Consider the following 13,770-nt stretch of genomic DNA (forward strand, 5'->3'; position numbering starts at 1 on the left):
ATGCATATATATTCTGCCCGTATCTTCATTCGTATTTGCACGTGGGCCAAGTTTTTTGGAGAGCTTGGTGCTTTGTTGTCCCGGTGGCGTGCGAATGTGTTTAGCTGTGGTAGTATGTTTGAATCGGATTTACAGCCAGCACTGTGTGCGTGCGGGGACATCAATTTATTTGCCTCGGTTCAAGCTAATTACAAAGGTATTCATACCCACATCAAAAGTCACAAAGTCAAGCACTCAATGAGCTCATGACATGCTATACACAGGAATGAGTGACGGATTCATACTCAAGTTCCGGTCGTTGTTGGGCGAGATCATCCCTTCGTCGTCGGGCACTGGCCTATTTGCCAACACAGTCGAGCAGAAGGTACGGTTTAATGAGCTGTATGAGCGTGCCGCTGAGAAAGAGAGGACGAGATTGGCGGACAACCTGGTGCTGGGCAGTCTCACACAGGGGGTGGTGGTCTTGCGTCAGTTACTGAAGGAGGATGAGCACAGCGATGCACAGGTGAGTGTGTGGTGTGGCAACCACGTTCTGACGTTCTGATATGGTAACTAGTACGTTTGTGCTTTCTGGTGGTATATGCGCACCGCACTGTGAATGTATCACTTCTGCTATAATCGAGGAACCGTGAGTTCGCACAGGTGTGGTGTGTATGCGGAATGTATGCTCATATCTGCATTTTCCTGATATGTTAATAGTATAAAGAACGGGCATTCGGGCAGCACACCATTAATCGTTTTCTAAGGGCCATTGTGAGTGCACTCACATGAGTTTGCATGACTGTATATAGCACACTTTCAATCATATTTATAAATCAGGAGCCTCCCAGATACCACTGTTGCGGTGAAAGATATTGTAGATTGCATGCAGAGTGTATGTGCTAACTCGCATTTATCTAATATGCCATAGGTACAACGTGCATTCGACGTTGTGGATGCAGACGATCTTGCTAAGTTCATGCAGGAGTTCTTCCAGGATGTCAGGATAGAGATGATCGCCACTGGAAATGTGGTATGTGATATATTTCCATCAATATTGAGTGGTAGTAGGATTTTTTTTTGGGTCACTCACTATTCGCCTATGAGATAAGTTTTCTGATCTGCGGGTGTGTCCGGTGGGACTGGGCGTATCCTTTTGGAAATTTTGGTTGTTTCCTGTACTTCAAGCGCATAAGCCTGTCGTTCAACCAGACGCCTGCGCGCTTACCAAGGTATGCATTAGCACACATTTACATTCGCAGTTATAAACGCACGAGAAGCAAACAATATAGTGTTCACAGATTGGATACTGTATCCTGCTTACGATACTACGCCCAACCTAAACATCACCTCAGAGGCACGAAGAAGCCGCCGAGTATGTGGACTATGTGCGCGTGATCCTCTCGCCGCTCGCAGGGGCCAACAAGCTCAGCACATCGCACACAGAGATGCACTATGTGCCAGCCACAGCGGATACTACTGCACTGTTCTCCAGCTCAGAGACTGACGCCAAACACACAGACGTGATCGTGGAGACGGTCAACACCAACCCAACCGACGATACCAGTGCGATTATTGCCTGGATGCACGCTGGCCCGGTGGAGCCCCGTATCCTGGCACTCGTACGGCTTATCACCGCGATGTCGAGTGAGCAGGTACGCAGCTTTGTCGAATCTTCCAAGGGATATGTTGCGTTGCGACTGGGACAACTTTTGATAATTGCTTTTGTAAATTCGTATACACACCTATCTTGATAATCGCCTAGTTCGCAGAATTGAGTGTTCGCGACTCAACCGATGCAACGGAAATGTGTGTATTGAAAGTAAGAAAGCTCAGTAAAGGCTTCGAACGTGTGTCACCATGGGGCTTAACACGATGAGAGGTCTAAGATGTGTTTGTGCTAGCTGTTGTGGTCGCAAAGGGCGACGAATTGTATCGTTGTGTGCGGGCTAGCTGATATGCTATTGTTACATCGTGGATTATATTGGCACAAGCTAATATGTGGTTTAATGTGCTTAGCCATCGTCTACCCCATGTACTTCACGTGTATCGATGGTAGTCAGGGAAGAGCGTGGGTCTCTCCATCCTACAGACACCCCCGCGAGGCAGGGCCAGCGGTAAAGTGTGACAGCAGCAGCGAACCCTCTCGCTATGCTGGCACGTTACCACTCCGATATACGATCGTGTATTAATCCTCACTAGAGCTCACTCATCCATACTCGAACCGTATCTTCTCGCATATTGCGGGCTTGTCACGTTCGTTGCCTAAACATTGCGATGTATTTCTTTTTACTAACCGATGTCACAAATACAGGCATTTAGTGTCCTGCGTACCACCGAACAACTAGGCTACATTGTGTCTCTGCAGATGGTCGAGTTCAACGACGTGGCAGGTATATCCATTGCTGTCCAGTCCAATCGCCACCCACGCTATCTGAGCGAGCGCGTGGGTGCCTTCCTCAGAGAGTCTCACCTGCGGACCTTGCGTGACACTACCGACGCCGAATTCTTTGAATTCAAGCGTAGCGTTGTCGACGAGTTGAATCGCGGGGATAGTGTATGTCGTGCACGATGTATGCGTTTTGCCTGGGGTTCTGTGTATGTGATAATTAGTCAATCACTTATACAGGATTTATCCACTTTGAAACAAATGTTAGATGAGCAATGTTCAGATCAGAAGGTGTAGGCTAGTTCGCCACAGTACTGGTAGCCCTGCGTATAGGTTCCTACTGAGTTTCAGACCGTTTTGTATCAATTCAAGACAGGTTTGCAGTTGGTGACACTCGAGTTCTAACACACTTGTCATTCTCTATTGGAGGGCCCGTATTGCGCTCTACTAACACATCATTGTATAGTATTATCACGTTCCATAGAATCCGTGAGCAGTCAGTCTCCGATACCTCCTAATATATCCTCGTTTCCTTGTGTGTACGTGTGCAGTCGTTGTTCGATGTCAGCGTTAGAGTATGGTCTACTATTCAAAGCAAGAAATCACTAGACGACGTCGACTTCGGCGTTTCGTACAAGGTCGTCACAGGTATGTGTCGAACTAGGTCACGGATTTGTTACCGAGAAAAGAACATGTCGGGAATTCCGCTTGCATATGCAATGCTTTACGCAATGTAGGCCTGCGCCCAGTGTGTAGTGGGATCTGTTATACGTGACTATGTCGAGTATCTGTAGCGTGTCAGTTTTGAAAACTAGAAGTATATTTCTGTTTCACTATTTTTCAGCTGGGAAGTACAACGTAAACACATGAAAGAAATATGGCACGAAAGTGACACTTTTCGTTGTTAGCTTGGATATGACGTGTATCGGCATATGGCAGTGTGCAAGTGATACGAGGCAGGCGTGCGATAGTGACGCGTATACTATATTTGTGTCAATATACATTCAGCACAGAGTCGGATATGACGTGAAGCGCGTTTGGCCCTTGCGCAAGAAACAGTACCTTCTCATTCTTTTGTTTACATAGTCCCTCTATGCATCGAAGAAGTTACCATGACCATTTCTCGCTTCAAAGCCAATGAATGGAAATTCATCCCACGATACTGATTGTTGGACGTTGATTATTCTTCCTCTTCAGCGCTACAAAAACTGACGAAGGAGGAAGTTTTGGAATTCTTTACGGAGCTTACCAACCGATGTCTGACAGTCCAGGTACTAATTTTGTTATTTGCTATGGCTGGACATATTCTGTGCGTTCAAAACCATTTAGCGAACTGGATAATCCAGCTTGCATCATATTTCGAGTGTTGATTCTCTGATATACCTTTGAGTGGCGCGATTCCCTATTTTGCAGGCCCTATTACATCGATCTATCTTGACCCACAAGTTTCTCGTATTTGATTTTATTTTGCAGATGGTGTCGCAATCTGTTACCGACTGGCAGAACGATACGATGATCGCTACCACTCCTGACGCTCACGCTGGTGCTATTATTAGAACAGACGAGTACTTCGAGATGCTCGATATACCAAATCGAATAGATTAATACAAAGTATATCCACAAAGTAACTTAGAACCGAATATATGATAAGATTAAATAAAAATTAGGCAGATTTCAATAGTATTGAAGTGTTGGCAACGCGGGTTCAAGCTGATTAAATGGACATATTCAAATAAATGAAGTGGCAGATATCTGTGTGTGAGGTCAGTGCACCTCACAGGTCCATGACCATGTTCAAGCGTCCTTCTCGTTCATGGCTCAGGATAACATGTTGATTGCCAGGTACTGCTTTATCGATGATAACACAACCTATTTGGTTTATTGCATTGTTCCCAAGCGCCGTTATGAATCCTATCAACAATTCTGGTTTCTCTCGCTGATACTATTTACACAAATTAAAACTTGCGAGCATTCCCCTGACCTTGATAAATGGTATTCGAGCACGATATATTTCTCGTTAGCGAGCTTGACAGTGTGCTGAATTTCTACTATATACCTAGCTTCTGCGCGTGTCAGATTAGCCCTTGAGCCTGATCGTAGAAGACAAGTATATCAGTTGTCAATATTTTATGGCCGTCGATTCATCCGGGTGCCCGTTCAAGTTCGGTGAAACAATGGCAGCATGTTTACCTAGGACGGATGAAAGTGGTCCAAGAAATATTTGACCGTTTTGACTAAACCGCAGTCACTTCCATAAAATTTATACCTATAGCATGCACCTCATCGACACAGCTTATGGATGGTAGTAAAAGGCTACCTATAGTGATTCGTCTATATTGTGACTCAACATACGACGCTATTTGTTATGTATGACAATACACGTAACAGGTGTCACCGTGTAGCTAAACTCGCTCACTTTTTTTTAAATATTATAACACGTTCTACAAGGGGACAATGGGTGCAAATCGAAAATAGGATACATATGAAAGCTGCACAAAAATACCCGCCCGAATTGCCTATTTTAGATTTTAGTCCGATACAGAGTACTGTACCAGTGTACATATGGGCGATTTGGGTTTTTTCTTGAAACCAAAAAAAAAAACAGTTTACTGTGCCATAGCCAACTGATAACCCCTGTACTCTCCTTCCGACACGTAATGTAGAAAATAAATAGTTGGAGGTCATACTTCTCACAGCTCATATTCGCACATACACGACACAACACATAATCCCACATACACGACACAGCACAGACTATCGCCTGTGAACTTATGGTGGTGCAGACAATGGACATATCTAGCACTCAGTTGGCATCAGGTAGAATTGCTGAGTGTTGCCGTACGGAGAGTCGTGTGTGTGAGATGCAATCTCAACGGTATATAATTGCTTTATAAAATAGTCTCACATATGCAATATATAAAGTTCTTAGCGAGGAAGAAGTCTCATACGCTAGCGGTGTATATGTTTCTTCTACATATTCGAATGTATCTCTTGCTTTGTACTCAAAACGATATGAGATACTCTGCTATGAATTTGTATGCCTCTGTGTGACATATTGATAAGTACTTATATATAACAAATATAAATACTCCTGAGTTGTTCTTATTATCTTGGAACGATTTGCTACGCACTCATTGAAAGCTCGTTGCTTTTGGTGAGTAGCGATTGGTAACAGGAAAGGATATCAGTGGAGATTCGTTTCGTGTACAGTTACAACGTATCTGTGACAAACTTCGTCGTAGCATACCATTGAGATCGATCTACGAGTAGATAGTAAGTACACTGGAATTTTAATTATGCATCTCTCAGCTCTAGAACATCCCCGATCATACAAGATATATAACCGGTCTATATGTCAAATAATATCCAGAGGTTAATATACACGCTGAATAGCGTATCTGTCTGCACAAGAGGCATCAGTCATATCAGTCTAGACGTATACATGATTGTCAAACAGGGGAAATACCGGCAGAAGGCGCGAAAGCTGGCGACACTTCGGCGAACGATTCGAATGATGGAGGCAGTGTATGGAACACCACACGCTATGTCACTTGTGAGATTTTCATGCGAGATAATTTTTGTAAATTGTTTAGTATCGACTGCCGGCGCATATGCTCCCGCACACAGTGTTTCCGGGTATCCATCGGAGAGAAACATTCCTTTTCTACCGCATAATTACGCATGACTGACGGATCTGCTTTGGATGGAAGTATGCAGGACCACTGAGTGTTATGAGCTTATACTATATACTCCCGAACAGCGCGATCGGCGGAGTGGATCCATTGTGCTGAGCGATCCCGCGCCTGAGGGTGTGTGGCTTCCAGATAACCTAGAGTGCTGATGCCGATCGAGATCTCTTAACTGAATATCAGCTCATATGCGAGCGTCGTGTTTGAGCTCGAAAATGGCTTTGACATGTGCTCTACTTTCTGCGTCACAGTCAATGAGCGGGTTGATTTATCCAAGACAACTTACTAACCGCATATTTAGCAAAGTTTCTACGCATTAATCTGCAGAATGCCTCGGATTCATCGGCAGCGAGACGTATGGCTGGGAAGGTACGTATAAAAAATCTGCCAGTTGTTCAGTCGGTTAAATATACAGGCTTAAATCATTAAGTCCTCTCTTTATTGCAGAACACTTTCTTGATAGTCTCCCGAATTTATACAGCAAGATATGCTAATGAGCAGCTTGTTATATTGAACTGCGTCAATATGAAATTCCAGGCAAAATCGAAGAATTGATGGGACCGATATATGCATTAGCGCAAAGCTTACAAGATCTTGACGACAAGGAGCACGCCCTTTTCAATGAGGTGGAGAGCTTATACCGTATGTGTATCCGTTAAACGTACTTTTAATGCTGTTGGTGGGTTTATAGAAAATTGTGCTGGGGTGTAAGAAATCAATGGCAATGTATACCTATAGCACTTCAAAAGAAATATTTATCGAACACCTCGGACATTGGCTTGGAATGAGAACTTGCGAGAACTTGCTTGACGAGATGTAAAATCTCTCCATTTTTTTTATGCGGTCTGTAAAACTGTCAAGCAGAGGAGGCTCTTAAACAGCAGAAGGCTGGCACTGAGATGCTCAACAGCCACCTGGAGGCTATCGACGAGTGGATGGGCTTCTATAAGGCCAGAATGATGGAACTCGACCTTCCTCGTGGCCAGGACTGAGCGTACAGAACAAATACATAAAAAGTTCTAAGTTCTAACCACGAACCCTAAAACCCCAACGAAGGGCTGTTTTGGCGCGAAAATGCATGCGGTCAATATGCGGTGTCAAGTACCATTAACCAAGGGCAAATTGTGTGTAAATAAATAGCACCTATCCCGTTATGTTCGATAACTCCCGTGCATTACTAGACTGGAGAGGAGATTCTGTCTGCAAATTCTACCATCATGACTCAGGATAGCAACCTGGAAAGCTTACGATATGTCGACGGCAAGATGACACTGCTAGACCAGCTGCAGCTGCCTCTGATCGTGCACTACGATGCAATCACATCTGTACAAGACGGTTGGGACGCAATCCGTGAGATGAAGGTGCGTGGGGCCCCGGCTATAGCAGTGGCGGCCGCTCTGTCACTCTCCGTGGAAATCCTTAGTATGACTAAGGCTAACAAGTTCAGTGATACGAGTGCACTAAAAGAACACGCTCTCGAACAGTTGGAGCATCTCAAGTCATCCCGACCCACGGCGGTTAACCTATTCAACATGGCGGACTGGTTTAAAGTGTATATTGAGGATAAGTACGAGGTCCTCTCCAAGGATTCGGTCTTGGAACTTGCCGAAGCTATTGACGAGAAAGCTAAGAGTATGTTGTTTTTTATATGTACCCGGTTCTTGGTTCGCTATTTGGTTTCTTCTATTTGTGCCCACACGCTCCCATTACGGCTGGCAGTGCTAGTGTGCCATGCATGACAACAATCGCATTGCAGATCGCTTTCCATACAATTAGATGTATTGGGCTGCTTGAATTGCAGTGATTCTCATTCAGGTCACGAAACCCCAGATGTAGAATTTGGATCTCCGCTCGGCAGAACCCTAGTTGTATCTATGAATTGTTCTCATTACAATGCATATATATACATATACACTCGACAGAAATGATGGTGGATGATGTGTCCAAAAACAAGCTCATCGGTGACCACGGGGCAGAAGCAATGGTAAAAATGACTCAAAAAAAAGATGAGCTCAGAGTGTTGACGCACTGCAACACTGGGTCTCTGGCTACTGCCGGATACGGTACAGCGTTGGGTGTACTGCGAAGCTTGCACGCGCAAAATCTGTTGAAGAGAGCCTACTGTACAGAGACACGCCCGTATCTACAGGGCGCTCGACTCACTGCTTTTGAACTTTCCCACGATAAGCTTCCTGGTACACTCATTGCAGATTCAATGGTACGTCCGTTTCCTGTTTTATATTTGGTGTTTGTATTGTTTGTGTAGTTCTGGTGATGAGAGAGAGGGTGTGTGTAGTGTTCAGAAACGACTATAAGCGCAGAAACTAGCGATCTTATATTTTTGAAACATCTCAAGTTTTCAGTGTTGGTTCACAGTCGAGCAGACTGCTTTCTTGAAGATTATTATGAAAGCCTCATCGCCGACTCCATTTTAAAGCTGAATGTGGATGTGTCATTGTATATGATCTTCTCACAGGTTTCCATGCTGTTCAAGAATAAAATGGCAGACGCGGTGGTCGTGGGTGCTGACCGTATTGTGGCCAATGGTGACACGGCGAATAAGATTGGCACGTACCAAATAGCAATATCATGCGCCTACCACAAAATTCCCTTCTTTATTGCGGCACCCACAACCACGATTGATCTCTCACTGAAGAGTGGTGACCAGATTGTCATTGAAGAGAGAGCGGCCACAGAGATGAAGAGTATCAGTGGCGTCATGTTTGCTGATCCCGATATCGAGGTCTGGAACCCGGCCTTCGATGTGACCCCAGCCACCCTCATCACCGGTATGTTTATATTACTTTGTTTTTCACCCCTATCTTTCCCTTAAATGAACTTTTAACTACAGACCTTGCATTTCAACCCTCGTGAGAGAATCTTTCACGAGGCTTGAAATGCAAAGTCTCTGCATCAATTTTTACCAGCTCAATACCATCGCTTCTATTATTGTTTCAGGTATTATCACTGAGTGTGGTACTTTTTACAAGCCCGAGGGAAGCGACACTTTCGACTTGTCGAGCCAAATTGCGAACATACAGCTGGTTTGAACGCTATTCTAACAGACCAATGGAAAGTGTGAGGGAAGCAGTCTTTCGATTGCTATTAGTATATATGGTGGTGAGATTGTGCTTTCTTTAATGATGCATGTTGGGATTTAGTCCTAGTTCGCGAATTCTGTACATAGTGACAGCTCAAAGGATTACCTTTTTTGATGGAAGCACAGGGAAGGGATGGCAGAAGGATAGCTGGCGATGCACAATTCAAAGCACTTTTTGGATTATAGGGAACCTCTAAATATCTGCTTTAAGAACTAGATATTGGATACCGCTGATCGGGTGATGCTATTATGCGCCTTAATCGCATCCGTAAGGAACTGACTCTGTGTACAGTTCGAGATTTTCGGCCCATGTGCACTTAATCGGTCGATGGTTTGCTCTGGTCAAAGTCACCTAGTGAAACGCCTAGATACAAACATCTGTTCCTCCTATTGGAATAAATATTAGGCTTTCACACGACATACGCTGGTCCATTTCGATATAAGCATATGTTGTTAGAATTCGATGGACTTTAGACTGGCTAGAGTTGTGACCATTTCTTCGTTTATCGTTAATAATGTGCATGAGATTTTAAAAAGGTCGACTCCATCACAACTATTCAATTTCGTATGCCTAAATTTTGTTCCAAACGACGTGTCATTCATTTCTACTTTCAGCTACACTATGAGCAAGGAGGCAAAATATCTAATCAAATTGGATGGGCTAGGAAAGTGTCCCTCGACTGAGATGGTCGATCTAGGTAGTCGTTCATCTATTCCATTGCGTAGTTGTAACATCTGGTGTGTAGCAGTACAATTCTTAGCACTGCAGCGTTGAAACCAAAAGTCACGGCGATGGCTCTGGTGAGGCGTGATGCCGTGTGTGCATGTGTGACTGACTGCAGACGAAGTAAATACGTTACTTCGCTTGTTACTGTACTGACACAGTACGGCAAGCAAGCTCCGCGCACTCCCAATCTATATTTAGAATGAACCAGTGCACGTAGACTTGATGCGAGCTTTGCTAAGTCGGCACTTTTTATCCTCTCGACAAGGTATTTTTGTTTTTGGCTGCTTCACGTACACAAAGTGTGACACGTTCTGTTCATAGAGTTCCAAGTTTGCGCCATACAGCCCGGTCACTCTACGACGCACACGGGCCAGATCATAAACCAATGAAACATAGCTGGTCTTCTTGAAGTATCATATAGAGAGTACCGATAGATGCTGATTGGGGCGCTACATGGGCGGCAACGATGAAGTGGGCTACAGGGGAACATTTGCTATCGCTTCACATCAATCAGATTCATCTGCACACCCAAGGCGACTAGGGAGGCCTGGTGCCCAAGTCCTCCAACACCGTGCCAAAAAAGTCTCCAGTTTCGCAACAGTTCGTGTTGCATTTTTTGTACATCCTGCATTATGTGGTGCACGTCAATAAATCGGTCAGCCTGCAATCAGGGTTTATGACGGTACTCGCGGGTGCCGTGAAGTGTCTGTGAGCATTGATTGAATGATCTCCAGATGACTTACCTTGGTTGAGTACTGCTTCAGTATCTCGTGGATATGACGTATTTTCCCGGGCGATATTCGTACAATGAACTTGCTATAGTCAACGGCCCACTCATACGGCAGTACCAGCTATTAGGAAGAGGTCGAAATATGAATAGGTACGATATTGCATGAGTTGCAACGCAGAATTGGCAAATGAGTTCAATGGGATCGACAAGAAGCTTTTCTGAAAATAAAACTTCACTTGAGTATGAATTATGCAGGATTCACTATGGATTGTATCAGCAGTCATAAAATACGCATGTATCTACAGTTACGTATAGTTATCACACCTCGTCTGATATGACAACAGGGATACAACCAAGTATCATTGCATAGTACGGAACTGCCGACCATGCATGAAATCCCTCCGGGGCCACACAAAACACTGATGAGAGCATATCGCCACTCACGGTTTCCGATGTGAAATTGGATATCTTAAAGTCGGGATGTTGCGAGAAAGACGCTTTTATATACTGTCGCACACCCTTGGAATAGGTCAAGCCATCCCTATCGCGTATGTCGTCATTAGGGATATCACCCCAGAAGTAAGCCAGCGTTGTGCGGTTACTCTGGATGGCAGATTGCTCTTCGACCGTGTAATTGTATAACGGACGTATCCCTGTTTCGATTTTTTTTTGATCACCAGAATGAGATGTCAAATAATACCGTGGATCGCAGACCCCGCCAGAGTTCTTCAAAAATGTACTTCGAACACAGTGGACGAGGCCGACCATCATTCACATGTACACAGACATATACTTTTAACTGGGAGGTAATTTACTGCAGTCAAGGACACAAACACACAATAGACGGAAAAGGGTTGTGAAAACATGTGTGCATGAATAAATATTAGCGATGAGTAGGTAGGGTGCAATTTAGAATGATATCTCACCGGTTGTGGCAATATCTGGCGCTACGACACATAGTCTGTGATTCCGATACCAGTGGGAAGACCTCTCGGCGTTGTGCACCATGAACACAGCGTTCTTCATCTGTTAAGGGCGTGCAAGGTGTACGAGATAGTTATGAGTCCGAGTTTGTGTATGGCCTGTATTGTGCGATATCAATAGCTCACCTGAATCATTAACTTTGCAAGCTATCTTACCAATTCTGAATTCTTGCTGCCGTACAGTAAGGACCCATATTCTGGGGTCGCCAAGAAAATGTGGTCTGTCCCGCTATTCATATCAAAAAAGTTACGTTGTCGTATGTCTTGTAAAACGACATCATGATACTTTTGAACTTTTCGTATCCGCCTGTCGCGATGGATCTGTTAGTATATAGTGACATGATAATCATGATTGAGATATGTGAACAAGCCTATACTTGATTAAAACACGTATATTGATCAAGCGAATAGCATCAATCTCTATTGAGAGTGGTTCGCCATATTTGGACGAATAAGATTACGAATGGAAGCTTAAACTCATAGCATTACTTACATCCAGACGTAGCATCTCGCACCATGATAAGAAGGGCACAATATACGCATTCGGCCGCGGAGCAGTAGCAAGTTTTTTCCTTCGTAGTATCCTACATGAGAAAAACAACGAAAACAAGTGAATAATAGTATACCACACTTGCCTGCCATGAACTTCCACACGCTGTTGAGAGAGTTGAAGGTACATAGTACGGAGATGTCACTAAAATTATTTAGGATTTCTATGCGCTGGGAACTTATTGATGTCGTAAGGATCGGTGGCACACATTTGTTCAACCAGTTAAAGCTTCATGTCTTCAAGCTGGGTGTGTCTGTATAACATGTAGAATTTAAATACGATACGATACACGAAGATCCACCTCAAAACAGCGCAAGCCATCCCATGGGATCGTAATTTGCATGTTAACTTCAGAAACCGAAAAGACCCGTTCATTGAGTTTCATTCTTGCGCACCTTGGAAACGAATATTCCAGCGAGTACGCGGAAGACTTGCAGTCGTATGTGTCCGGGTCTCTACCCCGTGTGGCCATCTCGTTGGCGCTATCTCTATCGGCCTCGATTTCGCCTTTCATCTTATATTTTACACTCGCTATTAAATCTTTCGACAGACTTGAGTGTAACGGGTATACGTATGGGCGCATTCCTATGCGCTTTGCTAGGGCTTTGAGTGCGACATCAGGTCCTGTGTGGAGAAACCACCAATTTAACAGTCAAAGTAACACTAGAGGTTGTAGCAGGATAAGTAAGATGTACTCGTACTTTATACCACACAAAAGACAAATCAGATATATTATTTTAAATACCACAGTGCTGTATCTCCAACTCAAAACAGATTGTGAGCATGCTAGTATACCTAAAAAAATTCTCAAACGTCGTGCTAAACACACCTGCCAAGTGGGGTGTCGTAGCGTCGACCTACCTGGACGCGTAAGGAACTCTTCGAAGAATTCTGCTGCCGTATTTCGTATTGATCTCCCTTGCGCGGGGTCTACCTGTTGCACAGTTTTCACGTCATCTTTTCTGCTGAGACTGACAGCATCACGTCTGTACACTGTGTGTGTAGGATCGATGTATGCCTAAAAAAGAGTAAAAAGAAGTTGTGCTCAATTTAGACACTTGGGGAAAAGGTCACAGCATATAACGGGCTCTGTCTTGAAAACATCATTTATTTGTAACATTTATAGACGCACTGATAATGATTTCAAATACAACATAAGGACCGGTGACTTTTCCATCTATAAATTTTTACGTCGATATTTGTTGCCGTCTGAACCAAAAAGTCAGACTATATTGTTAGACACAACGTCGATCCTTAGCAATTCATTCACAAGTAAGAAACTTTATGTGAAGCCTAAACATCACCAAATTAATGACGTATGTATACACTAGCAAATAGTTCAGCTAGAATAAGTATACTCAAACAGAACCATAAGTATTTCCTGAACCATATTTATGATCAGAAGATAAAATTAAGCATCATAGTTATTTATATATATCAATATATACGTGAAAGTGTAAATGAGTGTGTGTGTATACAAATATACATACACACACACACACACACACACATATATATATAGTTCATGTACATGCATGTATATAAATATATAATATAGTGCATGTATATACACTTATATATATATATATATATATATATATATATACTACCATATACATACTA

The 13,770-nt window shown here is 43.6% G+C and overlaps 4 protein-coding genes across 4 annotated transcripts in view; 3 read left to right on the forward strand and 1 right to left on the reverse strand.

Moving 5' to 3' along the window:
- The window catches only part of SARC_01816 (hypothetical protein), a gene marked incomplete at its 5' end in the record, with an annotated part of 11,459 nt that extends 7,422 nt beyond the window's left edge, over positions 1–4,037 (forward strand). The window contains 7 exons of the mRNA XM_014304442.1: positions 264–505; positions 911–1,012; positions 1,335–1,634; positions 2,294–2,536; positions 2,920–3,016; positions 3,566–3,639; positions 3,842–4,037. Coding sequence (XP_014159917.1) covers positions 264–505; positions 911–1,012; positions 1,335–1,634; positions 2,294–2,536; positions 2,920–3,016; positions 3,566–3,639; positions 3,842–3,973 — 1,190 coding nt within the window. The 3' untranslated portion in view covers positions 3,974–4,037. The remainder of the gene's footprint in view (positions 1–263; positions 506–910; positions 1,013–1,334; positions 1,635–2,293; positions 2,537–2,919; positions 3,017–3,565; positions 3,640–3,841) is intronic.
- A 2,034-nt stretch (positions 4,038–6,071) lies between these two features.
- SARC_01817 (hypothetical protein) lies at positions 6,072–7,209 on the forward strand (the record flags this gene model as incomplete). The annotated part of the gene is made up of 4 exons (XM_014304443.1): positions 6,072–6,177; positions 6,385–6,426; positions 6,595–6,699; positions 6,922–7,209. 4 exons carry the CDS (start codon positions 6,072–6,074, stop codon positions 7,047–7,049), a joined length of 381 nt encoding a protein of 126 aa, XP_014159918.1. The 3' UTR covers positions 7,050–7,209.
- Positions 7,210–7,223: 14 nt separating this feature from the next.
- Positions 7,224–9,976, forward strand: SARC_01818 (methylthioribose-1-phosphate isomerase). Its single transcript, XM_014304444.1, has 4 exons — positions 7,224–7,689; positions 7,980–8,275; positions 8,534–8,846; positions 9,016–9,976. Exons 1-4 carry the CDS (start codon positions 7,275–7,277, stop codon positions 9,105–9,107), a joined length of 1,116 nt encoding a protein of 371 aa, XP_014159919.1. The 5' UTR covers positions 7,224–7,274; the 3' UTR covers positions 9,108–9,976.
- The window catches only part of SARC_01819 (hypothetical protein), a 4,208-nt gene continuing 393 nt past the window's right edge, over positions 9,956–13,770 (reverse strand). Inside the window, exons 2-9 of the mRNA XM_014304445.1 lie at positions 13,009–13,165; positions 12,543–12,771; positions 12,091–12,181; positions 11,754–11,918; positions 11,541–11,640; positions 10,939–11,267; positions 10,628–10,735; positions 9,956–10,509 (exon numbers count right to left, since the gene is read on the reverse strand). Coding sequence (XP_014159920.1) covers positions 10,378–10,509; positions 10,628–10,735; positions 10,939–11,267; positions 11,541–11,640; positions 11,754–11,918; positions 12,091–12,181; positions 12,543–12,771; positions 13,009–13,165 — 1,311 coding nt within the window. The 3' untranslated portion in view covers positions 9,956–10,377. The remainder of the gene's footprint in view (positions 10,510–10,627; positions 10,736–10,938; positions 11,268–11,540; positions 11,641–11,753; positions 11,919–12,090; positions 12,182–12,542; positions 12,772–13,008; positions 13,166–13,770) is intronic.

Source organism: Sphaeroforma arctica, assembly GCF_001186125.1.
Source record: "Sphaeroforma arctica JP610 unplaced genomic scaffold supercont1.76, whole genome shotgun sequence".
In the NCBI taxonomy this organism is placed as follows: Eukaryota; class Ichthyosporea; order Ichthyophonida; genus Sphaeroforma; species Sphaeroforma arctica.

Coding starts and splice junctions, on each gene's coding strand:
- SARC_01818 (XM_014304444.1), top strand. CDS start 7,275: ATGACTCAGGATAGCAACCTGGAAAGCTTACGATATGTCGACGGCAAG. Junction 7,690..7,979: donor TATTGACGAGAAAGCTAAGA/GTATGTTGTTTT, acceptor TACACTCGACAG/AAATGATGGTGGATGATGTG. Junction 8,847..9,015: donor CCCAGCCACCCTCATCACCG/GTATGTTTATAT, acceptor TTATTGTTTCAG/GTATTATCACTGAGTGTGGT.